This window comes from Bufo bufo, chromosome 10 (genome assembly GCF_905171765.1).
Source record: "Bufo bufo chromosome 10, aBufBuf1.1, whole genome shotgun sequence".
Taxonomy (NCBI): domain Eukaryota; kingdom Metazoa; phylum Chordata; class Amphibia; order Anura; family Bufonidae; genus Bufo; species Bufo bufo.
The window spans coordinates 23,272,946-23,298,961 of NC_053398.1; the positions used below are offsets into that span (position 1 = coordinate 23,272,946).

General features: G+C 43.0%; 1 protein-coding gene across 1 annotated transcript in view; it reads right to left on the minus strand.

Annotated features, from left to right (window-relative positions):
• Positions 1 to 26,016, minus strand: part of SYT9 (synaptotagmin 9) — a 186,859-nt gene that overhangs the window by 102,382 nt on the left and 58,461 nt on the right. Inside the window, exons 2-3 of the mRNA XM_040409265.1 lie at positions 11,277 to 11,619; positions 4,700 to 5,246 (exon numbers count right to left, since the gene is read on the minus strand). Coding sequence (XP_040265199.1) covers positions 4,700 to 5,246; positions 11,277 to 11,619 — 890 coding nt within the window. The remainder of the gene's footprint in view (positions 1 to 4,699; positions 5,247 to 11,276; positions 11,620 to 26,016) is intronic.

Below are 26,016 nucleotides of genomic sequence, written 5' to 3' on the forward strand. Positions count from 1 at the left end.
ATATATATATATATTAAGAATGAGTGAATCGATTCATAACTACAATTTTTCCACCAAATGATCCCGAAGCTTATCAGATTTGCTTCAGATGAATTCGGTAATACGGCACGCTTTTTACTGCACATGTTGAAAGGAAAAAACATGAGGGAGCAAGAAGAAGGATGCTCACATGACCCTGAGATGAAATGGAAGGGGTCTTGTCCTGACTGGCCTGCAGGCTGACTACAGCCTGGAACAGCCAATCATTTATCAAACAGAAATACACCTAAATTAGGGGCATGGTGTGGGCTGGGAAGGGGCGGCCGGAAGGCCCGTCTCATTTACCATTTTCGACGCCTGTTTCAGGAAGCTGTCTTACATTTAGAATGGCGCTGGATATGCCTAAGTTATGTAGAGTTTGGCACCTCTTCATAACTCCGGCGGATCCACCGCCAGGTATAGGCGTGACAAAGACCGGCATCTAAAACACTGGTCTTAATAAATGTGCCCCTAAATGTTTGTGGGGTTGTGGCTCGGGCAATATGCTAGGACTCTTGGCAGGTCAAGCAAGGGTAGCGCTGTTATATGGAAAATTTGACTTGTCGGTCCCAAATGTTGGACATTTCCACGACTGCCTAAATTTCATTTTCCTGGGCTCTGGCCCTGGCGGTGTCGGGGGGGACTCAGACATAATAAGCTATTGCTGTCATTTTGTTCAAAAGCTAAGAGAGGGGGGAGGGAGGAGAGAAGACACAAAAATTCGGAAATAAATTAACAAAAAGAGATATCTTTTCCCAAAAATTCTTAGTCCTAGGAAACTAGAGGGTGTTCTATACTAATTTTCAGGGCGATTGGAGAAACTTTAGTTTGAGTAGAATTGATTTGGGTCCAAACCAAACTTTTTGAAGAATTTGGCAAACCTGAAACGAACAATAGGTTTGCATGTATATATTAGATGTATAATCTAGATAGATAGATAGATATCAGATAGATAGATAGATAGATAGATAGATAGATAGATACACTGAGCAAATATATAAATGCAACACTTTCGGTTTTGCTCCCATTTTGCATGAGCTGAACTCAAAGATCTGAAACATTTTCTACATACACAAAAGACCCATTACTCTCAAATATTGTTCACAAATCTGTCTAAATCTGTGTTAGTGAGTACTTCTCCTTTGCCAAGATAATCCATCCCACCTCACAGGTGTGGCATATCAAGGTGCTGATTAGACAGCATGAATATTGCACAGGTGTGCCTTAGACTGCCCACAATAAAAGGCCACTCTGAAATGTGCACAGTTTGATCACACAGCACAATGCCACAGATGAGCATGCAATTAGCTACCATTTCTCTACCATAAGCCGTCTCCAAAGGCGTTTCAGAGAATTTGGCAGTACATCTGTAAAACCCCAGAGTTGAGTTACTACACGCCTCTAGCCCGCTACTATCTCCTAAGAGCTTTATACTGTCATCTAATGTAATTTATATTATATATTAACAGATAGATATGAGCTAGATAGATATGAGATAAATAGATATGAGAGAGAGAGATAGATAGATAGATAGATAGATATGAGATAGATAGATATGAGATAAATAGATATGAGATAAATAGATATGAGAGAGAGAGATAGATAGATAGATAGATAGATAGATAGATAGATAGATAGATAGATAGATAGATAGATATGAGATAGATAGATATGAGATAAATAGATATGAGAGAGAGAGATAGATAGATAGATAGATAGATAGATAGATAGATAGATAGATAGATAGATAGATATGAGATAGATAGATATGAGATAGATAGATATGAGATAAATAGATATGAGAGAGATAGATAGATAGATAGATAGATATGAGATAGATATATAGATAATAGATAGATATGAGATAGAGAGATATAGATAGATAGATATGAGATAGATAGATAGATAAACAATATTTTTTTATTTAGATAGATAAACAGATAGATATGAGATAGATAGGAGATAGATAGATATGGATAGATAGACAGCTAAATAGATAGGAGATAGATAGATATCAGATAGATAGATAGAGCCATTTTTCAGACCAGATTGTACATTTCTCCTTCTGTACGGACTACTGGCACATCATTGTCCCCTTGCTTACACCGTTATGATTTAGTATAATATTTAGCCCAGTAAAAACCTCCCATTATACAAAGCGTTGCAGCTTCACTGGGTGAGTAAGGCAGACTAAGCAGGGCTCGGCAAATCCATCAATGCTGTTCATCTGTATACACTTCTGTGATAGCGCAAACACTATTAAGAGCTTACTGGATTTTTAGACAAGAGGTGGAGTGACCCAGATTTGTCTTGGAAGCTATTAGAATGTCAGCCGTGCCTATCACTGCCCATAAATCTAGCACAGCATACTGTTAATAAATACTGCATGCTCAATAATGTATAGGTACATCAATCAGAAGACTACGTCTCTTCAATCTGTCAGGCAGAGATGTCTCGCAGCCTGTAAGGAAGATTCAGGCTTTTAACACAACATTTATTCAATATCTAAATTTTTTTCACTTCCTAGGAGTAAAAAATGATATGTAAAGATTTTCATGCACCAGGCCATTCCACCCACTGTGACTTTGTTACCGAATGGATCATGCAATGAAAGCTTTAAATTCAGCATAGCTTGCACCACAGTCAACGTACTATTCTGGTAATGGCAAGGGGTTAATACAGACTGATATCTGTAATGCCCAGAGAGTTAGACAGCTACATCTCCTCTTCAGTAGTGGAGTTCTGACAGGGGTATTTCCATGGTGGAGATTGGGGGCATAACGCTAGGATATGCCCCCGACCAAGCTGAGCATGCGGCTAGGCTATTTTCGGTGCTACCATAGGAATGAATGGAGGGCGGCCCTCCAGCACTTTGCAGGCTCTGGTCAAAGTATAGATCTAGGTCCCAGAGTGGGACCTGCACCTATCAGACATTGTCCCCCCAATGTCCAAGATAGGTATACCCCTTTAAACAGGTAGTCTTCTTTAGAGGACCAATTATAAATAGTTTATCAGGATATTCTATTTCTTTTTGGGGATGGTGAGCTCCTGTCCTGAACTCTCTTTGCTCTGCTAACCACATAAAGGATCCTGAAAGGCGGCATCCCTGTTGGATCCCATTATTGTTAATGGGGATCTGGCGGTGTGCGGTATACCGGATATGATAAACTCCAGTAGTCTGTTCACTGGAGGAACAGACTACTGGACTTTGTAAACGCATATGTGAATGTAGCCTAAGTTAAACTGCCCAGACACTAACTAATCCTCACCTTCTGGACCAGTCTAATATATTGTATAGTACCCACAGGTTCATGGGCCACAGTGTATGCGAAACACAAAAACATAGGCGGTCATTTTATAAGACCAGCGATTTATACGCAGGTTTTAATACCCCTGCTCTGGTGGCGGATGCGACAAAGTTATGCAGAGGTGCAGGCCTCTACATAACTTTGGCACTTGGTTCCACCGGGCCGTGCCTCATAGTTTAAACTACGCCATCTCCCTTACTGGAATAGTGCAAGACCATTTTCCACGCCATAAACTGGTGTAGCAAATGGTAAATGAGACGGAACGGCTAGAAGCCCTCTTCCCAGCCTTACTACGCTCCTTTTCCCGCCACCTCAGAAAAGTGGCCTGAGCGGGAAAGAGTGAGTCACAGATTTTGCCACAAAACCCCTTTGCGACAAAAGCTGCAGCTTAAATATGCCAAAAAGTGGCGTATATTTTGTAATAAATGACCCCCATGTCATTGCTATATCTTCAATTGGAAGCAGTGCAAGCAAGGGCGTAGCTATAGGGGTTGCAGAGGTAGCAGTCGATACCGGGCCCAGGAGCCTGAGGAGGCCCAAAGACATAGAAAGTGCATATTGGGAGGGCTCTGTCATAGATTTTGCACTGGAAGGAAGGGGTTAGGTCAAGAATTAAGCATGGGAGGGGGGGGGGGGGGCCTTCCAATTTTTGCCTCAGGCAGCATGAAGGCTATGTGTTCCCCTGCCGCCACAAAGCACTGAGGGCACGGGGGCCCAAACTAAACTCTTGCACAAGAGCCCACAAGCCTTTAGCTATGTCCCTCAGTGCAAGGGCTATTTGTCTGTATGGGACCTAGATACATGCTCTGCTTCCATTAATTAGCCACAATCTGCTGAGAAATCTGGCATTGATTGTTCATTTTTCTGCAGTGCCACCCCAGGAGAAATGCGGTATTACATGGTGTTCTTTAAAATAACAAATCTGCCCGTTCTGCATATACTAGGCCCTCCAGAACTCTCATTCTAGGTAGGAAAATACTTCATTACAGGTGTATAAGGGAAATGCCATATTATGTTTGTCATCTTATGCTAACTATTTTCTTCATGATACATTTGTCTACGGTCTATCATCTTTACAGGTCAACAAATATGACATCATCAGCTATATATTTGCTCTAAACCTTACCATGTGGCCTGAGGACATATAGACAAATGACTACTGATATCCGGTTAAGAAGACTTTCTAACCCACAAGCTCAAAGTCATGTAAAGTCAGACAAGATAGGAGAAATATTTTTACGTGTGACCACCAAAAAACTAAGAAGTCTCCAGTTATTGCATCTCCAAAGTACAAGGTATTAAGAGGGCTACAGATATGGCGAGAAAAGAGAATGACAAAAAGAGCAGGACATTTTTGTTACTGTAATACTCACATTGGTGACGTGTTCGATGTCCCTCCAAATGTTACTTTCCCTGGGAAAATCTGCCAAATCTAAAAAATTATCCACTATGATTTGTCCAATGACATCATGCCTTGAGAAACGGTCAAAATCATAAACAGAAAAGTGGAGTTTCCTGGTGGGCAACTCATTATAGGGGACAGGAAATAAAAAAACTTCATCAAACACTGGATTCAGTGTCTTCCGGTGGACTTTAGTCTGGTGTTTTGTTTTTCGATCTGGAAGCAAATAAATCTTCACATAAGGATCTGATGTTCCCGAGAAATCCTTTGCTGGCAGGCCAACCGCCTTATGAATTTTTACTATAAGTTTTTCCATGTCACAGTCATATTTAATAATAAAATTGAGTTTCCCACAAGATTTGCTATTGTTCCTCCGAACATCATCGGTCTCCACTGATCTTTGTTTGTACAGTTCTGGTTTGATACGACCAATTCCAGTCAGTTGTTCTTGTTTCTGAAACTGCTGGATGTTGAAGTCAGGATTCGAGAGGTTCAGCTGTCTTCTGATGGAATTGTGTCTTAAGAAAGAAGTGAAATTAATTATTGTAATTATGCTTCAAATCTCAAGAGTAAATGCAAACATAAAAAGTTGGACATATAAGCAGTGGTGACCTGAAGTGCCTTGGGCTCACCAGAGGAAATTATTTTCAAGGGGCCAACCTCTATATCAGGGATGGCCAACCTGAGGCTCTCCAGCTGTTGCAAAACTACAACTCCCAGCATGCCCAGACTGCCAACAGCTATCAGCCTACAACAGGGCATGGTGGGAGTTGTAGTTTTACAATAGCTGGAGAGCCACAGGTTGGCCATACCTGCCCTATATCATCAATAACATCTAATAGGTTTTAAATCAAAACAATAGACCCCAGTGGCACGTGATTGTCTCCTAAGGTAGTTGCAAATGGGAATTTTTTTCCTGGACTATAACTTCAGAGACTGGGCCCACCAGAGGATCCTCTGGTGGTCCAGTCCAACTTTGCATATAAGTTAGGAGGCCTCATAGTGAAAATTTGAGTGGTCCCCTCATTATGGTTTTTCCTCTAAGGACTGGAGCACCTGGTGTTTGTTGCCCCTCTATGCCCTATGACCCTTCAAGGTATTGCTCACCTCCTGCACAAGTTCTCCCCACCCTGAAGAAGATAGAATGGGACCAACCAAGACTGAGCACACTTTCTCCAAAGGCCCCATAGCAGCTAAATGGTGTGCATGAATGGGCAACTTGGGCTGTTGGGTCATGTAAACCTTAAAACAACAGCTTTGGAAAATGATCACTAATTTTGTTTCCTTGCAACATAAAGCTCCACCTTTGACTTATCGGGCTTTATATTCCTTAGATTTAAAATCTGAAATCTTTGCAAAATTAACTTTATTTTTAGTTATATTTTACATAGTATATTCAAGATGAGGCTGTTGATGGATCTTTTTATGACTTGTGTATCTTAGAAAGTTGCTCTGTCACTATTTTTTTAAGGGGCCTAAATGGCATAAAGAAAGTGATACTCACCTCAAAGCTCATCTGCTGCTCCTCTTCTTATGCTTCCTCAGACTCTGGTCTCTACTTCCTGGTTCCTCTTGACACAGAGAAAATGATCGTTAGCCAATCACTGGCTTAGAATGGTTACTGCTGGCTTATGTTACCACTGTGGCCAGCGATTGGCTACAGTCATTTCCTTTGTGTCAACAGGGACCAGGAAGTAGAGATAAGCGGTCTTCAGGGGATTATTAAGAATAGTTTTTTGTTTTATACCATTTTGACTCCTTTTTATAACAAAAATATCCCAGCTGGTCAACACCTTTAATAGAACAGTTTATCTTATTGGTTCTTGTGATCAGAAGAACAGAAAAAAAAAGAAAAATAAAACTGGAAGAACGAAAAAATAACGGTGATCTGAACGCTCCCTTACAAAAAAAAACTAACCTCAATAATCCCCTGAGGACCGCTTAGGTTTCCTCCTAGGCCGTGTCACATGATCTAGGCGCAGCTCATTCCCAGTCAAGTGAATGGAGCTGAGCTGCAGTACCAAGCACATCCACTATGCAATGGACAGTGCTCTGCTTGGTAAGATGTGAGAAGGCCGCTGTGAGTGTCGGAGCTTCCTCAAACAGCTCATCAACAGCATTACTGACTTATCCTGAGAATAGGCCATCAATATGAAAATCCTGGAGAATCCCTTTAATTCTATAAATACAGTATATATTATGTTCAATGAATCAAAGACCAGGGATAACTAGCAGGGCTTTGGAGTCGGAGTTGCAGAGTCAGAGTCAGTTTTGGGTGGCCAAAGTGTGGAAAAATAGAATTTTTACAGTCTGCATAGCGCTGGCTACAAGGTTTTATTTTAAAGGGGTTGTCCCATGAAAAATATTCTAAAGTTTTCAAACCAGCACCTGCATCTAGAATATTTTTGTATTTAAAAATGTATTTTAGCCACTGAGTTATTCAATGAAATCTATCTGTATAGCGCCACCTGCTGTTAGCGTTTTATCTAATTTTTCTGTCCTACTCTCTGAGACAGAAGCACATGCTCAGTTCCATCCTTCAACTTCCAACAACTGCAGCAGATAGGACACCCCTCTGAGAAAGGACATGCCCCCTAAGCCGACAGCTTAAAAAAAATTTAGCAGAATAATTGGAGCAATGAATGGGGAGATGTCTGGATCCGTGTGAGGTACAGGGCTGGTTCTAGCTTTGTTAGAAGGACGTTGTACTAGATTATGCATGGTTTTGATTTTTTACATTATTCATGGGATAGCCCCTTTAATGTTTCCTGTTTAGGTGTGTGTTGGAAGAAGTGCCTCTTGGAGGTCGCTGAGATGAGCATCAAACTCAAGGTCTCCAGTCAAACCTAGAGCGTATTGCGCCTTTCCCAGTCAGATGACTTCTCCATTGGAAGCTGATACTTCCATCGCGGTGATCATTTCCTCTGAAGCAGTCGTACAGAAGCTGCTGTTTTTAAGAACAAGGTCTCCTCCACAAGTATCCACCATGTCTGATAATTGACAGCTTTACTAGGTTGTGTAATGGCTTCATCCCAACAAATCCATTTATCACACACCTCTTGCACTTTAAGATGATCCCTCTCCCCTCTCCGTAAAGCAATTTTCTCCGGTTTCTCCCTTCAACAAATTTTATAGCTATCTGTAGCCTGTGGCAGAAATTCGCATTGAAATTCACATTCAGATATTTTGTCATTCTTTTTGTAGTGAAATCGACTGCTTCACACATTTCTATACTTGCTATAATTTCATATGCCAGCTATCACTTATTATGGGCTTACCATTGGCTAGATCAGGTGCACCACCCGTCTCAGCTCCACCGGGCCAGGTTTTGGTTGAACATGAACATAAAACATACTTACCAACATAGTAGTTGGTAAATTCAGTGTATGCAAGCCCAGCTCTTGGAAACGATAGCCAAACCCATCTGGGAATGCTCCCACTCATGGGCAAGACTTGAGTAGGAACACTCCCACTCATGGGCAAGACTTGAGTAGGAACACTCCTACTCATGGACAAGACTTGAGTAAGAACGCTCCTTCATATGGACAAGACTTGAGTAAGAACACTCCTACTCATGGGCAAGACTTGACTAGGAATGCTACCTCTTATGGGCATGACTATGAACCCAACCCCTTTTCACCCCTGGACATCCCAAATTGTCTCTGCAGGGACTGTCCTTGAAAATTAGGGACAGTCCCTGAAAATTCAGGACTGTTGGCAGCCACGCATAAAACAACTGTCTAAAAGCAATTATTCTGTGTGACAGTCACTTTACATATGATCAATGGCGTACCTTCAATGGAGACAAACCACACAACTGGTATGGGGCCCGGGCGAGGATGGACCAAACTCTTAAAGGACATCTGTCAGCAGTTTTGTCCTTATGACACTGGCTGACCTGTTACATGTGCACTTGGCAGCTGAAGACATCTGTGTTGGTCCCATGTTCATATGTGCCCACATTGCTGAGAAAAATGATGTTTTAACATATGCAAATGAGTCTTTAGGAGCAACAGGGGCATTGCCGTTACTCCTAGAGGCTCTGCTCTCTCTGCAACTGCCGCGTCCTCTGCACTTTGATCAACAGTGCAAGGTGTGATGATGTTTATACTGCCTGGCCCTATCAATCATAGTGCAGAGGGTGCATCAGTTGCAGAGAGAGCAGAACCTCTAGGTGTAACTGCAATGCCCCCGTTGCTCCTAGAGGCTCATTTGCATATATTAAAACCTCATTTTTCTCAGTAATGCGGACACATAGGAACATGGGACCAGCACAGATGTCTTCAGCTGCCAAGCGCACATGTAACAGGTCAGCCAGTTTTATAGGTACAAATCTGCTGACAGATGCCATTAACTTCCTCTTTTCCCCACATGAAAGCACTGCATTTTCATGGAGCTGATGCTAGGGGGAGCTCATTGCAAAGATATTATAACAATAACTGCATAAATTCCTATACACAGGGCTCCACCTAGTGGAGGCTGCATGCTCCTGTTTTTATAATACCTATAGGGAAGCAGAGATTTATAGCTATATTGGGGAGATTTACCAGTGCATTTGACACTTGTCTAGCTTGAATGCATGAGAAGTATGCTGTTCAGATGGAATGCTATGTTTATGAGGCAATTGTTCACATCAATGGGTAATATAAAATGGGTGAGGACAAAAGGTGAATTTTTTCAAATAAAAATTTATACCGCTCAGTAAAAAAATAAAATAAAATTCTTTATAAATTTGGAGTGTTGTGCTTAGCGTTTCCTGGGAATCTTTGATGCACAAGTCCTGGTAAACTGGGTGGGGCAGGGGGGCCCATACAAAATTTTGCTATGGGGCCCTATGAGATCTGTGACCTTCCATGGATACAACAACTCCATTTTTCACTAGGCTGTTTCTTGCCACCAACAGGAGCCACAGCGACAAACGTCGGCTTGATTTTTAGACTACCCAGCGGTGATTCGGAAGTAAGTGGAAGTCTACGGGCATACAGATTGTGATGCATTAAACTGCAGGAAAATTGTGTGCATTCTACTTTCCGTTGTTTTTTATGGAAATCTGTTCCATAGTTCACACGGCGTGGATTTTCACAAGTGTGTATTGGAATTTCCCATCGCGGAAAAAAAGAGGTTGATGGCCTACTGGTCACACATGGAATAGCGCCACTGAGTGGGGACTGGACTGTTGCTTTAAAGGGGGTATCCCATGATTAATGTAAAAAATGAAAGACGGACATCATATAGTACATCTCCAAAAGAAACATTGATGGTGCACCTCAGTCTGCTTGTCCTCAAACTGGAATCCGGAGTCCAAGGAGACAATCCTGGACTGGAAACAAGTTTCTAGAGAACTTGCAGACAAATACATCCACTTCGTCAGCCTTCCTTGAAATGACAGTGCTGGAAAAGTGGATGTATTTTTCTGCAAGTTTATCATATAGTCCATGGCAATCTATTTCTAACAAAGCTAGAACCAGCCCTGTACCTAACATGGATCCAGAGATCTCCCCATTCATTCCTCTGCTAGATTTATATCAAGCTGAGAGCTCAAGGGAGGGTCTTTTCTGCTGCAGCTCAGGGGGCCTGTCTCAGCTCTCCCGATCACAAATCAGGAGGCGTGTCTCAGCTCTCCCTATCACAACTCAGGAGGCGTGTCTCAGCTCTTCCTATCACAGCTCAGGAGGCGTGTCTCAGCTCTCCCTATCACAGCTCAGGAGGCGTGTCTCAGCTCTCCCTATCACAGCTCAGGAGGCGTGTCTCAGCTCTCCCCATCACAGTTCAGGAGGCAGTTGAAGGACAAGGTTGAAGGGCAGTGAGGCGGACAAAGAAATAAAAAGAAACAATCAGCAGATGGCGCTACACAGATAGATTTCAGTGAAAAACTTAGTGGCTATAATACATTTTTAATTACATGCAATAACAAAAGTATTCAGATCCAGGTACTGGTTTGAAAACTGGAGAACATTTTTTGTGGGACAACCCCCTTTAAAGGAATTGTTCTGTCTCGTGGTCTCCACTACAAGATGGCACTAAGGAGGAAATTTATCATAACTGATGTAAAGGAAAACTGGTTTATTTGACCAGCAACCAATCAGATTCCACCTTTGATTTTCCAAAGAAGCTCTGAAAAATGACAGGTGGAATCTGATCGGTTGTTATAGGCAACTAAGCCAGTTTTCCTTCCCACCAGCTTCTCCCACTAAGCGTTGACTTTTTTCTGTAACTCAGGAGTTACGGAAGCAGCATAGCTTGGTCTCTAATGATATTTAAGTAGCTCCTATTCTCTACAATAGGAATTACGGACACAGCAGTGCACTGACCCACTAGACTGTTTCCGTAAACCCGCCCAACTGAGGCTGGCGCTTACTCCCATCTAGGTGGGAAAATCCCTTTAATGGTACACTAAACACAAAGTCAACCTAGATATTTGAATACAATATATTGTTAGGCCATTGAGATGAACTGTATATGTGCATAATAGTTTGCTTTTTTTGTGCTATTTTTGTAATTGTTACTGTTAAATAATTAAAACAAAGAGAAAGGTTCTGGACACTGACCGAGCAGATGACGTTGGTTCTGTGATTTGCCTTTGCATCCGAGCATTGTGAACACAGTTTTCCTTATTGGCGCTCTTGGCTTCCAAGGGAATATCGGGGGACGTATGACTGATCTTCATGGATGACTCTGGAAATAGAGGGGGCTGCCCCAGATAGTTATCACTGTAGTCATGCTCATTCGTGTCACTGTCTGCATAGTTCAGGTGCTCATGTTCTTTGCTTCCTTTCAAGCCACGTTCTCGCCAAGGAATCCAACAAAGTTTCCATGAGACGAAAAGTGATACACCAAAGAGGGCGAGTCCACAGGCTGTTACCAAAAGAGACAGCAAGCTCACGGAAACATCTAGAATAAGAGGAACAGAAGGTGCAACATGATAAGTCAATGCTGTCTATCGTTCCCATGTTCACGTTGGTTTTTCAGTTTTAACAAGAAAGTCAATGTATAAAGTAAACGAAAGTCAACTTTCCAGGATGTTTTTGAAATTTTGGAGAAAACTTTAAGCAGCTAAGACCTTCACCTCCACAGATGAACATACAATCTCCAAGCAGTCAAGAAGCAAAGATCCTTTTACATGGTTAGATAAATGGCCCCAAAGTGTGTTGATCAACAATATACAGAAGAAAGGCAATTTGTGGTTGTGGTCACTGACAACCAAGCATCAACCTCATTTTTTGGTTGATCACTGGACATGTTTATATGGGGCAATGTATTAACATTCATTAAGCTGAGCACTGGTCTTTTACACAGCAGGGTCAACCCTATTAAACCAGACATACTGTCTGGTAGAGTGGATCCTGCTGAGTAAAATGATACCTGTTTTGTGAAAATCGGTTGTGGCGTTCGCGGGAAAAAAAAGTTTTAATATTTATGCAAATGAGTGCTAAAGTGCCCAGAGGGCCTCTGCTGCTCTGGTTCCCTAAATGTAAACTTCAGGTTTGACGCTGCTACAGCCAATCTCTGGCTGCAGTGGTGACCTGATCCTGTTTCGTCACGTGACAATTTGACATGACGCAGGGGGAGCATGTCACCACTGCGGCTAGCAATTGGCTGCAGTGGCGTCAAGCCAAAAGTTTATATCCAGGGACCCGAGCAGAGCAGCAGAGGCCATAAAGCGGAGGAGCCTGGAGCCAGAGTCGGGAAGCAGGTAAGTATGCTTCCCTTCAAGGTCTTCCCAGGAATGGGGGGTTTGTCTATACCCCCCCTGCCCACCCCTAAATGTGCAAAGCCGATTTAAGCATTTGTCACTAACACTGCTAACCAGAAGATTAGGGGCCAAAGGCAAACATAAAAATCTGAGCTCTCAGGTGCTGATTGACACTACTATACTCCTGACCATCTGCAACAGGAGATATTGGTCTACCCATTCCATTAGCAAGTATATTTTCTTGTTTGCTAAGATTGCAAACAACATTAACTTCACAGTGGTGTACATACATTAGCAGTGATGAAATCAGGGTGCTTTAAGGAGCCGCTTGACACCACCATAGCGTACGATCACACGGTCAGTTTCTTAATGCAGTTTTAGAAGCCAAAACCAAGAGATAATTCAAAAAAGAGAAGTCATATTTGTCCTTTATACTTTCTCTCCTTCCAAAACTGCATCAGGAAACCTGACTGTGTGGCCATACTCATAGTCCTAAATATCCAGGCCAGGAGATACAGCTACCCCTATCCCATTTTTTATAAATAGAGAACTTTTTACATTTCATTGTTTGCTACTGTAGCATTGCAGTCCCTTTTTGCTAGCATTGCAGTCCTTGTAGAGACCAAATCTCTGTGTAGAGTCTCACTACCTAGTAAAACGGCGACAAGACCAACCTAAAATTGTTCCCTCACTCCAGGAGCCCCATAGAAGCTTGCATGAGCTGCCTCCATGGCAAGTGTCATGTTAGGTAGTGAACAGTGCAGCCCTGAACACCATCAAGAACACTGTCCCTTCCTACTTGGATGATCGGCTCTAAATGATGGTCCCCAACTGGTCGATGGTCCGTTCCTAACTGGAACTAAAAAGAGTAGACAGACAGAATCAGGTCAGAACCAGGAGAATACGACATACTGTAGACCAATAGAGAAGACAAACACAAAACCAGGAACAATCTGCAGTCAAACTAGAGGGTAACAACAAATCCAGACAAGAGACCATACCAGGCAAATGTCAAATAACAGGAGTACAGATCAGAGGCCAAGTTAGATGTCAAAATGTGTAGTCATGTACCAGCAGGAGGTCAGAAATCCAACGTGTATCCTAAGCAACATCTGCAGCAGGAGAACCAATCATAGGTGACTGTGCCCAGCAGTCAACTGTTTAAATATTCTGTAGAAAACTGGCATAGGACGACTGACCCAACATCCGTGCACGCTGCTAGGTTGGACCACCCTGCAGCCTGAACTAGTTGTAGTATGACGCCAAGATCACTGCTCATTGTGGGAGTGCGGACAGGTAAGTACATTACAGCAAGTATGCCTATGATCTCCATAGATCTGAAATACTAGGCAACAACCAGCATTTCAGCCCACATTGAAGATTCACAAATTTACAGAGCTGACCATTGAAGGCATCGCTATGACACGTAGGTTTCACCGTTAAATGAATATCTGAAGAGTTCATTGTGTTGTCATAGTTGCCAAAGACTATTAACAGTGCCGGAGGGGTGCACATTATATAATTTAATAGCTGTGAAAAAATATTTTTTTTTCTAGAGCGAATTCTCTGTATTATTAAGTGAAGCTGAAGTGGAAAAAGGAGGATTCTGAAGTCTCTGAAGTGAGATTCAACCTCCACAGAATCTAATTAATAATGTATCCCGAATTCTTTCACACGCATCGCTGCTCTGTTAAATCAGCTTAACATGTTTCACTTACAGTTAATTCGCTGCACTTTCGAGCAACCATTATCTTCTGCTATGTGAATGTACTTAACCGATGCCGTCTGACAATGTCCTATCTATATTGTATTCTGTCTGGATCAGACTTTGGCTCAAACGTCGAGACAAAAACAAGAATGAGGAATGATTTTCCTATGGATTTGCATTCATCGTAGTTTATTTTATGAGCAGATCAATCCCCACCAATCATAATTCACCGATAGGTAATTCGCCTACCATTGGGATACTTTGGAGAAATCGATTTCACAGAAATTGGCAAACTGAAGTGAATGATTCACAATCCACCTTTACAGAATTTCGGACTGGGTGATTGGCACATTGACCGAAACAATTCCAATCCAGGATTTTCATTTTTATAGCAGCCGATACATTTGCCTAATTTAGATTTTGCATTTGATCTTGATGAAACCCCCATACAACTCTTTAAGGGGTGTCACCCCCAAATGTACAATTTAAAAAAAACAACAACATTATATTGCAGTTGCATAAAATCTGATTTTCGCAAACAATTTTATGTAACCCCCACTGGGATACATTAGGTGCTATTTTATTACATTGTGATCTAATGCAATTGCATAGCTGTGATAATCATGCATTTAGTTTCCTAGGAGCCACGGTCTTAAGTAACTGGAGAAAGCTGTGAATTTCTGGATAATAGCACTCTTTTTCCAATGCATCCACTGGAAATTACCCATTCCCAACAATCTTGGAAGAAAACAGAAACATACCATCATTGTACGATGCGTAATGAAGTTTTTCTAAGGCTGTGCGGACATCAGTAATGTGTTGGAATCATCATAGGACCAGGGATGACTGTTGAATCCTGTTGACTTATAATGGTCTCTATTGGGTTCTGTATGTTGTTTTGCATACAGCACCATTTTTCCTCCAAAAAAACCGAAGGAATTTGTAATGGAGGTTTGCATAAGCCCTGAAGGCAAATTCCGGGATTTTGTTATTGTTGGCCTATCCTCAGTCTGATCAATATCTGAACATTGAAGTCAATGGGAGCAGCTCTGCAGTAACCAGCTCAATCAGTAGTACCCCAGACCTAGGAATTATGTATTATATTGTGTTATACACTCACCTAAAGAAGTATTAGGAACACCTGTTCTATTTCTCATTAATGCAGTTATCTAGTCAACCAATCACATGGCAGTTGCTTCAAGCTTTTAGGGGTGTGGTCCTGGTCAAGACAATCTCCTGAACTCCAAACTGAATGTCAGAATAGGAAAGAAAGGTGATTTAAGCAATTTTGAGCGTGGCATGGTTGTTGGTGCCAGACGGGCCGGTCTGAGTATTTCACAATCTGCTCAGTTACTGGGATTTTCACGCACAACCATTTCTAGGGTTTACAAAGAATGGTGTGAAAAGGGAAAAACATCCAGTATGCGGCAGTCCTGTGGGCAAAAATGCCTTGTGGATGCTAGAGGTCAGAGGAGAATGGGCCGACTGATTCAAGCTGACAGAAGAGCAACGTTGACTGAAATAACCACTCGCTACAACCGAGGTATGCAGCAAAGCATTTGTGAAGCCACAACACGCACAACCTTGAGGCGGATGGGCTACAACAGCAGAAGACCCCACCTGGTACCACTCATCTCCACTACAAATAGGAAAAAGAAGCTACAATTTGCACGAGCTCACCAAAATTGGACTGTTGAAGACTGGAAAAATGTTGCCTGGTCTGATGAGTCTCGATTTCTGTTGAGACATTGAAATGGTAGAGTCCGAATTTGGCGTAAACAGAATGAGAACATGTATCCATCCTCTGATGGCTACTTCCAGCAGGATAATGCACCATGTCACAAAGCTCGAATCATTTCAAATTGGTTTCTTGAACATGACAATGAGTTCACTGTACTAAAATGGCCCCCACAGTCACCAGATCTCAACCCAATAGAGCATCTTTGGGATGTGGTGGAACGGGAGCTTCGTGCCCTGGATGTGCATCCCTCAAATCTCCATCAACTGCAAGATGCTATCCTATCAATATGGGCCAACATTTCTAAAGAATGCTATCAGCACCTTGTGGAGTCAATGCCACGTAGAATTAAGGCAGTTCTGAAGGTAAAAGGGAGTCCAACACCGTATTAGTATGGTGTTCCTAATAATTCTTTAGGTGAGTGTATGTTGTTATGTATTTTTCTATGTGTTATATGGCCGTAACTTCCAGTAAAAATATGGATGGCAAGGGTTAACAAGGAACAGGGCTATCCTTTCTGTTCCTCCCCTGTTGGTAGGAGTGGGCTAGTCCTTCTTCCTGCCAGGAGGGGGAGTTTGTGTTGAGTTACAGACTGGAGAGGAAGCACACCTCAGAGCTCCTGCTCCTACTTCAGATTATCTAGAGAAATCAACCTTGTTCCAAGCTTCAAGTGAACCCTTGAGAAGACAGACAGCAAACTGCTACAACCAGCATTACAAGACACTGATGTGAGGTGAGGGACTACGGCTAAGACACCCATCACCCAGAAAATTACTAGACCAGTACAATACTAGTTCTAAAATGCAGCCAACCAACCTGCCTTCATTATCCTTACCAATACCAGAAAATTGCACTTGAAAATTGCTTCTAATGAATGTATTTGAAATTCCACATTGCACTTAGTAAAAGAGCTTTTTATACATTCCCCTCTGGCCTCATTCTTCAGTACTATATTTCCACTGCACCAATCCCCAGAGAAAAAATGGCTTGAGGGAGTACACCATGGCACTATACTTCATCAGGGCCACTACCATTCCCATCTTCTGCACCGGCTCCTCCAGGGCTCGCTGCACATCCACTACACAATGGAGGGAGTTTTGTATTTCCGATGATGATAAGCAGGGATGTCGGGTGTTGGACTGACCAGATATGAATGGCCTATCCTGAGGTTAGAGTATAGGAGAGAAGAAGGACTTCACGAGCGGCGCTTGAACAGGTCCTAGAGGTCGTCACTTTTACTTACAATATCTAGTCTTCTTTATTATAGTTACAGACAATGCATTTTGGAGGATAACAACGTCCGTCATCAGGTCAATATCCTGAGGATAGGGCATCAATAAAAAAAATTGTGGAATACCCCTTTAAGCACACAACAAAGCACCTCTTTGGAGATAATTAGTAGGTCAAATGACAGTCACTTGCTAATTATCTATGATTATGTGAAGCAGAGTCAACCATAAATTGGTGCCTGATAAATCTGGCCAGTCTGGGTAAGTAGCAGATGAGTGTTTCCCAACTAGGGTTCCAAGGAACTTGGTCAAGTATAGAGTTCAGTAGGAACCGTAGAAAATTTTACTTCCCCCTCTTTCGGGTCAAAATCGAAGTAGGGGCCACCCGGGAGTAGAAAGCTTGTTTAGGTGTTCCTCAATGGTAATAAAGTTGGGAACCTCTACACTAGAGATTTCGGGTATCCAACTCATGAGCCATGACTGGCAAGTGAATGCTGATAGTGCCATAAGTTAAGACAATAAATTGCCATCAATTAGCAGATCAATCTCTGTCTCGTGACCTGTGCTAGGTTCTTATGAATGGGGTACACGTCTATCATTTGGCACAAGTGACTTTCCAAGTAGGGCTGCCACCAACCATGCCCTAAAAAAAGTCGAACATGGCAGCCGTCTGTGTTTTCTTGGCATTTGTTATGCTCTGAAATTTCTAGTATATGGCCAGATTCAGAAAGACTGTACTCTATAGTGGTCTTCTTTGGGAGAAGGTAAATGGGTGCATCATGCATGTCAGTGGTTTCTGTATTCCACTGACTGCTCAGTGCAGGCTGAGGAAGACCATACTTGGTTCCTGAATCACTGTACTGACTGAGCACAGAAAACAACATGAGCAAATACTAAATTATATGGGATGTCTTATACCTTTAGACAAATGCATCATTGCTCATAAAACTGTTTAACAAGAAGTTGATTGCCACGTACAGCATCCAGTATCGGACACCTCGTCCCGGCTCCTCTCTCTGGTGCTACACAGCTTTCATGGCAGCATTCTGCACGGTGGCCGCATTGAAGGCAGCAGTATCTCAGTCTTAAATCTTTACTTCTGGTCAAGGCCAGGAAGTTGTCTATTGATTAGATTTTCTTGAAAGAGCATTTCTATCTTCACAAGTAACTCACGAGTGTTCCCACTTAGTGTAAAACATTTATAGCAAAATAAACTGTATATCTACACCTCAGGTCTGCCTGGTCTTTTCTGCAGGAGAAAAAAGGCTAATGAAATATGTCCAGAATTGTAGAGTATCCATGGGTGTGCGTGATGTGAATGTAATGTGAGTACCGTGAATCGTATGCTGGCAGCCTGCATGCTGGCCAGCGGCGTAGCTAAAGGCTCATGGGACCTGGTGGAAGAGTTCAGCTTGGGCCCCCCTTCCCTCAGTGCTTTGTGTCCAGGGGCAAGGGAGCACTAACCCTTCGTGAAACGGCACCCCACTCATGCCAAATTCTTGACCTAACCACTTCCTTCCAATCAGAGGTGTAACTTGACCAGCATGCACCTTCTATAATACTGGTGTCTTCTTATGTGGCACAAGGGTCTTTGGGCCCCTCAGGCTTCTGGGCCCAGTTGTGCCTGCTACCTCTGCACCCACTATAGCTACGCCCCTGATGCTGGCACATGGGCTATCAATGGCCTTAGGTACTCTTTGTGCTTCTTAGTCTTCTGTATATACAGTACAACACCAATCCATATGAGTACACAGTAGGTCCCCATAAGACTATTATGAGTGCGGTATTAGACAGACCTCCCGTGTCCCTCTTTTGAATGGATAATCTCTATTTTTGACTAAAGTCCCTCTGTCCCTCTTTGCTCCTTAAATGCTCCTCTTGTTGATCTGAGGTATAGATTTACATTTTTATATTTACAATATTGATCTAGAAGGTGTTTGCCTAGTTACTTTCTGTATATTAGAGCCGCCTTATATATTATGTCATTATTTGATGCAATTAGGATTTTAGAAATTTCAATATTCAGATAATTGTTACGTTATTATGCGCTAATCAAACTATTAAAGTGTATAAATATGCAGGGAAAATTGGTCTTACACACAATGAACCAAAAGTGTCCCTCTTTGACTGTCCAAAAAGTTGGGAGGCATGGTATTAGGACTACCTACAATTAGAAGAGCTTGATGTTCGAATTCCTGAGCCGTAAACCTGAGTTATTTAGAAACCATCTTTGCAATATACATTAATTCTGTAACTTGCATTCTCCAGAAACAGTGGCACTCATGGCTCTAGAGTAAGGGGCAGATTTATCATAGCCCGGCGGTGTAATCCAGGTTATGATAACCGGATGTTGTGCCTGATTTATGACGACGCACACACCTCGTTATAAACTAAGCACAGCATCTGGCAGGCTTAGATTTCAGTGTTCCTCTATGCCAGAAAACTGTAGAAGAGGATAAATGTGGTGGGGCCCCTGGCTTGCTTCCACTCCACCCTCACCACGCCCCCTTTTTGGGAAATTTTTAGGCAAGTGCTGTAAAAAATTGTCATTTAGCTATTCTCTTAAAGGGGTAGTCCCATATCGCCGATTCTGTAACTCTTGAGTTAAGGAAACAGCATGGCTTGCTGTGCTACGCCATTTGCATAATTCTCCTCTGCCCGGCAGTTTCAATAAGCCTGACCACCTAAGGTCAGCGATTAGTCATTTCCGTGGAAACAACAAGATGGGACACCCCCTTTAGAGGGATTTCCTGTGATGCACAATTTGATGACTTATCCTCAGGATAGGTCATCAATAGAGATGAGAGAATCAAAGCTGATGAAGTGGAATTCGATCCGAATTTCAGGAAAAATTCGATTTGCATTGAATGCAAATTTCCTCGCGCTTCGTGGTAACGAATCACAATTTTCCTAAAATGGCGGCTAAAATGGCGGCTACACGTGTGAGGACATGGGGCAAGGAACTGTGGGAAGGTGGGATGACAATTTGCAGTTATTTGTGGCAAAAGCGTTTAGCGGGCTATTTCAGTACAAAAATAAAAATAAATACATACACACTTCACTGTTGCAGTTATTTGTGGCCAAAGCATTTTATGGCCTATTTCAGTTCAAAAAGAAAAATATATTCTCAGTTCACTTCTGCTGTTATACAGGGAGTGCAGAATTATTAGGCAAGTTGTATTTTTGAGGATTAATTTTATTATTGAACAACAACCATGTTCTCAATGAACCCAAAAAACTCATTAATATCAAAGCTAAATATTTTTGGAAGTAGTTTTTAGTTTGTTTTTAGTTTTAGCTATTTTAGGGGGATATCTGTGTGTGTGCAGGTGACTATTACTGTGCATAATTATTAGGCAACTTAACAAAAAACAAATATATACCCATTTCAATTATTTATTTTTACCAGTGAAACCAATATAACATCTCAACATTCACAAATATACATTTCTGACATTCAAAAACAAAACAAAAACAAATCAGTGACCAATATAGCCACCTTTCTTTGCAAGGACACTCAAAAGCCTGCCATCCATGGATTCTGTCAGTGTTTTGATCTGTTCACCATCAACATTGCGTGCAGCAGCAACCACAGCCTCCCAGCCACACAGCCTCCTTCAGAGAGGTGTACTGTTTTCCCTCCTTGTAAATCTCACATTTGATGATGGACCACAGGTTCTCAATGGGGTTCAGATCAGGTGAACAAGGAGGCCATGTCATTAGATTTTCTTCTTTTATACCCTTTCTTGCCAGCCACGCTGTGGAGTATTTGGACGCGTGTGATGGAGCATTGTCCTGCATGAAAATCATGTTTTTCTTGAAGGATGCAGACTTCTTCTTGTACCACTGCTTGAAGAAGGTGTCTTCCAGAAACTGGCAGTAGGACTGGGAGTTGAGCTTGACTCCATCCTCAACCCGAAAAGGCCCCACAAGCTCATCTTTGATGATACCAGTCCAAACCAGTACTCCACCTCCACCTTGCTGGCGTCTGAGTCGGACTGGAGCTCTCTGCCCTTTACCAATCCAGCCACGGGCCCATCCATCTGGCCCATCAAGACTCACTCTCATTTCATCAGTCCATAAAACCTTAGAAGAATCAGTCTTGAGATATTTCTTGGCCCAGTCTTGACGTTTCAGCTTGTGTGTCTTGTTCAGTGGTGGTCGTCTTTCAGCCTTTCTTACCTTGGCCATGTCTCTGAGTATTGCACACCTTGTGCTTTTGGGCACTCCAGTGATGTTGCAGCTCTGAAATATGGCCAAACTGGTGGCAAGTGGCATCTTGGCAGCTGCACGCTTGACTTTTCTCAGTTCATGGGCAGTTATTTTGCGCCTTGGTTTTTCCACACGCTTCTTGCGACCCTGTTGACTATTTTGAATGAAACGCTTGATTGTTCGATGATCACGCTTCAGAAGCTTTGCAATTTTAAGAGTGCTGCATCCCTCTGCAAGATATCTCACTATTTTTGACTTTTCTGAGCCTGTCAAGTCCTTCTTTTGACCCATTTTGCCAAAGGAAAGGAAGTTGCCTAATAATTATGCACACCTGATATAGGGTGTTGATGTCATTAGACCACACCCCTTCTCATTACAGAGATGCACATCACCTAATATGCTTAATTGGTAGTAGGCTTTCGAGCCTATACAGCTTGGAGTAAGACAACATGCATAAAGAGGATGATGTGGTCAAAATACTCATTTGCCTAATAATTCTGCACTCCCTGTATGTGTTGAAAGTGTTTAGTGGCCTATTTCAGTACAAAAGGAAAAATATATATGCATTTTACTGTTGCAGTTATTTGTGGTGAAAGCGTTTAGTGGCCTATTTAAGTTCAAAAAGAAAAATATATATGAACTTCACTGTTGCAGTTATTTGTGGCGAAAGCGTTTAGTGGCCTATTTCAGTATAAAAAAATAAAAATATATTCTCAGTTCACTTCTGCAGTTATATGCGTTGAAAGCATTTAGTGGCCTATTTCAGTACAGAAAGAAAAAAATATACACACTTCACTGTTGCTGGTATTTGTGGTGAATGCGTTTAGTGGCCTATTTCAGTACAAAAAGAAAAATATATTCTCAGTTCACTTTTGCAGTTATATGTGTTGAAAGCGTTTAGTGGCCTATTTCAGAACAAAAAGAAAAATGTATTCTCAGTTCACTCCGGCAGTTATATGAGTTGAAAGCGTTTAGTGGCCCATTTTAGTACAAAAAGAAAAATATATATACACATTTCACTGATGCAGTTATTTGTGGTGAAAGCGTTTAGTGGCCTATTTCAGCACAAAAATAAAAATATATTCGTCACTTTTAGGGGTGTTTTCATTTGCTTTTTATTTATTTAGTTCATCTAAAAGTATGTCAGACAGAGAAGTGCCAGGCGACGCACAGAGGAGTGGCAGAGGCATAAATATTTCTGGCACAGGCAGAGGTCGCAGCAGAGTAAAGGGGCGTGGCAACAGGAGTCACAGCGAGAGGCCTGAGCTCCCGGTGTCATCTAGCGGTCATGTCTTGACCAGCAACCCAGCGGTTCTTGATTGGTTAACTCAGTCAACCACTTCATCCCAAGTGACATCAGACACCCCCAGCCAAGAGTTGGTGGGTTCGTCAGACACAAACCTTAGTTGGCCAGGCCCGGGAGCAGGCCCTATACCCTCACCTGTCCTCAACCTGCCTCTGTCCTTTCCTCCACTTGGCGGGCAAGTAGTGATGAGGAGAGTGGCTTAGAAGCTGGTGTTGCGAGCGGTTAGGCTCCTGACCCAGAGACGGTTGAGGAGGACATCAGTGACGTGCAGACAGTACTCGATGATGATGATGTAGCTGATCGCACTTGGGAGTCGGGTGACGAAGGGGCTTCGTTTTTTTTTTCTTTATATAATAATGTAATATTATAAAACCTGGTGTCTCCATGATAAATCTGCAGCGTGGGGGCCCCGTGTGGCTTCTACACACTTTCAAAATAATCCTTCAGCGGGGCAAATAGATGCCGGATGACAGGGACGCTCCATGACCTTCCCAGGAGCTTCTGTCGGGAGCAGCGGTTCATTTCTGAAACATCCGTATAGTGCGGGGGGAATCTGAAGACCCTCTCCATCTCTGTGCACAACAGGATGTCCTCCTTCCCATCCACGATGACTGGGAACTCGTGATGTTTTCCCTGACGAAGAGACCAGGGGCTGGTAGTTATGATTTGAATCTTGATGAACTTTGCTACTCTTCCGGGCTCCAAGCAATCTTGAAGCTTTGTCTTCTCATTGTCTGTAGCTACTAGAGGTTCCCCCAGGCAACACTTTATTGAGTAATCGTGGAAAGTCAAAAAACAGTTGTCCACTGCCCCTTAAAGGCCTTTCCGGCACGAGTTAACCACAGATAATTCATTACAAGGACTGCCGCCAATAATCCGTTCATTACAAGGACTGCCACTAGAGATGGCCCGAACTATCCGACGGCGAACAGTTCCCGGCGAACATAGCTTGTTCGCGTTCGCCTCTGCCGGGCGAACACATGCGATGTTCGGTCCGCCCCCTATACATCATCATTGAGCAAACTTTGACCCTGTACCTCACAGTCAGCAGACACATTCCAGCCAATCAGCAGCATACCCTCCCTCCCAGACCCTCCCACCTCCTGCACAGCATCCATTTTAGATTCATTCTGAAGCTGCAGTCTTAGTGAGAGGAGGGAGACTGTAACTGCTGCTGATTTAATTGGGAAATCGATAGCTAGGCTAGTGAATTCAGTGTCCACTCCAGTCCTGAAAGACTCATCTGATCTCTGCTGTAAGGACAGCGTCCTGACAGCACCCCAAAAAGCCCTTTTTAGGGCTGCAACATTAGTCTGCTTTTTTTTTTTCCTTTATATACATATTGCAGTTGCCTGGCCTGCCTGTGTGTGAGGAGCTGCAGGCCCACAGACTGTAGTGTGCCCACTGCCAGTGCTCACCCCTGTCATTCCGTGTGGCACAGGACTTTGCTTAAAAAAAGGCACTTAATTTTTACACTTTAATCTAAGGTTAGTTGCCTGCCAGTGTGTGTCAGGCTGACTTCCACTGACTGTAGTGTGCCCACTGCCAGTGCCCACCACTCATACCGGCTGGCACAGGACTTTGCATAAAAAAGGCATTTAATTTTTACACTTTAGTGTAATTTCAGCTGCTTGCCTGCTGCTAGTGTGTGTCAGGCCGACTTCAACTGACTGTAGTGTGCCCACTGCCAGTGCCCACCCCTGTCATCCCGTGTGGCACAGGACTTTGCTTAAAAAAAAGGCACTTCATTTTTACACTTTAATCTAAGGTTAGTTGCCTGCCAGTGTGTGTCAGGCCGACTTCAACTGACTGTAGTGTGCCCACTGCCAGTGCCCACCCCTGTCATCCCGAGTGGCACAGGACTTTGCTTAAAAAATAGGCACTTAATTTTTACACTTTAATCTAAGGTTAGTTGCCTGCCAGTGTGTGTCAGGCTGACTTCCACTGACTGTAGTGTGCCCACTGCCAGTGCCCACCACTCATACCGGCTGGCACAGGACTTTGCTTAAAAAAGGCATTTAATTTTTACACTTTAATGTAATTTCAGCTGCTTGCCTGCTGCTAGTGTGTGTCAGGCCGACTTCAACTGACTGTAGTGTGCCCACTGCCAGTGCCCACCCCTGTCATACCGAGTGGCACAGGACTTTGCTTAAAAAATAGGCACTTAATTTTTACACTTTAATCTAAGGTTAGTTGCCTGCCAGTGTGTGTCAGGCTGACTTCCACTGACTGTAGTGTGCCCACTGCCAGTGCCCACCACTCATACCGGCTGGCACAGGACTTTGCTTAAAAAAGGCATTTAATTTTTACACTTTAATGTAATTTCAGCTGCTTGCCTGCTGCTAGTGTGTGTCAGGCCGACTTCAACTGACTGTAGTGTGCCCACTGCCAGTGCCCACCCCTGTCATACCGAGTGGCACAGGACTTTGCTTAAAAAATAGGCACTTAATTTTTACACTTTAATCTAAGGTTAGTTGCCTGCCAGTGTGTGTCAGGCTGACTTCCACTGACTGTAGTGTGCCCACTGCCAGTGCCCACCACTCATACCGGCTGGCACAGGACTTTGCATAAAAAAGGCATTTAATTTTTACACTTTAGTGTAATTTCAGCTGCTTGCCTGCTGCTAGTGTGTGTCAGGCCGACTTCAACTGACTGTAGTGTGCCCACTGCCAGTGCCCACCCCTGTCATACCGAGTGGCACAGGACTTTGCTTAAAAAATAGGCACTTTATTTTTACACTTTAATCTAAGGTTAGTTGCCTGCCAGTGTGTGTCAGGCTGACTTCCACTGACTGTAGTGTGCCCACTGCCAGTGCCCACCACTCATACCGGCTGGCACAGGACTTTGCTTAAAAAAGGCATTTAATTTTTACACTTTAATGTAATTTCAGCTGCTTGCCTGCTGCTAGTGTGTGTCAGGCCGACTTCAACTGACTGTAGTGTGCCCACTGCCAGTGCCCACCCCTGTCATACCGAGTGGCACAGGACTTTGCTTAAAAAATAGGCACTTAATTTTTACACTTTAATCTAAGGTTAGTTGCCTGCCAGTGTGTGTCAGGCTGACTTCCACTGACTGTAGTGTGCCCACTGCCAGTGCCCACCACTCATACCGGCTGGCACAGGACTTTGCATAAAAAAGGCATTTAATTTTTACACTTTAGTGTAATTTCAGCTGCTTGCCTGCTGCTAGTGTGTGTCAGGCCGACTTCAACTGACTGTAGTGTGCCCACTGCCAGTGCCAACCACTGATACCGGGTGGCACAGTAGCTTGCCGATAAATAAGGCATTTAATTTTTAGACAGTAGTCTAAATTCAGTTGCTTGCCTGCTGCCAGTGTGTGTCAGGCCCGCTTCCACTGACTGTAGTGTGCCCACTGCCAGTGCCAACCACTGATACCGGGTGG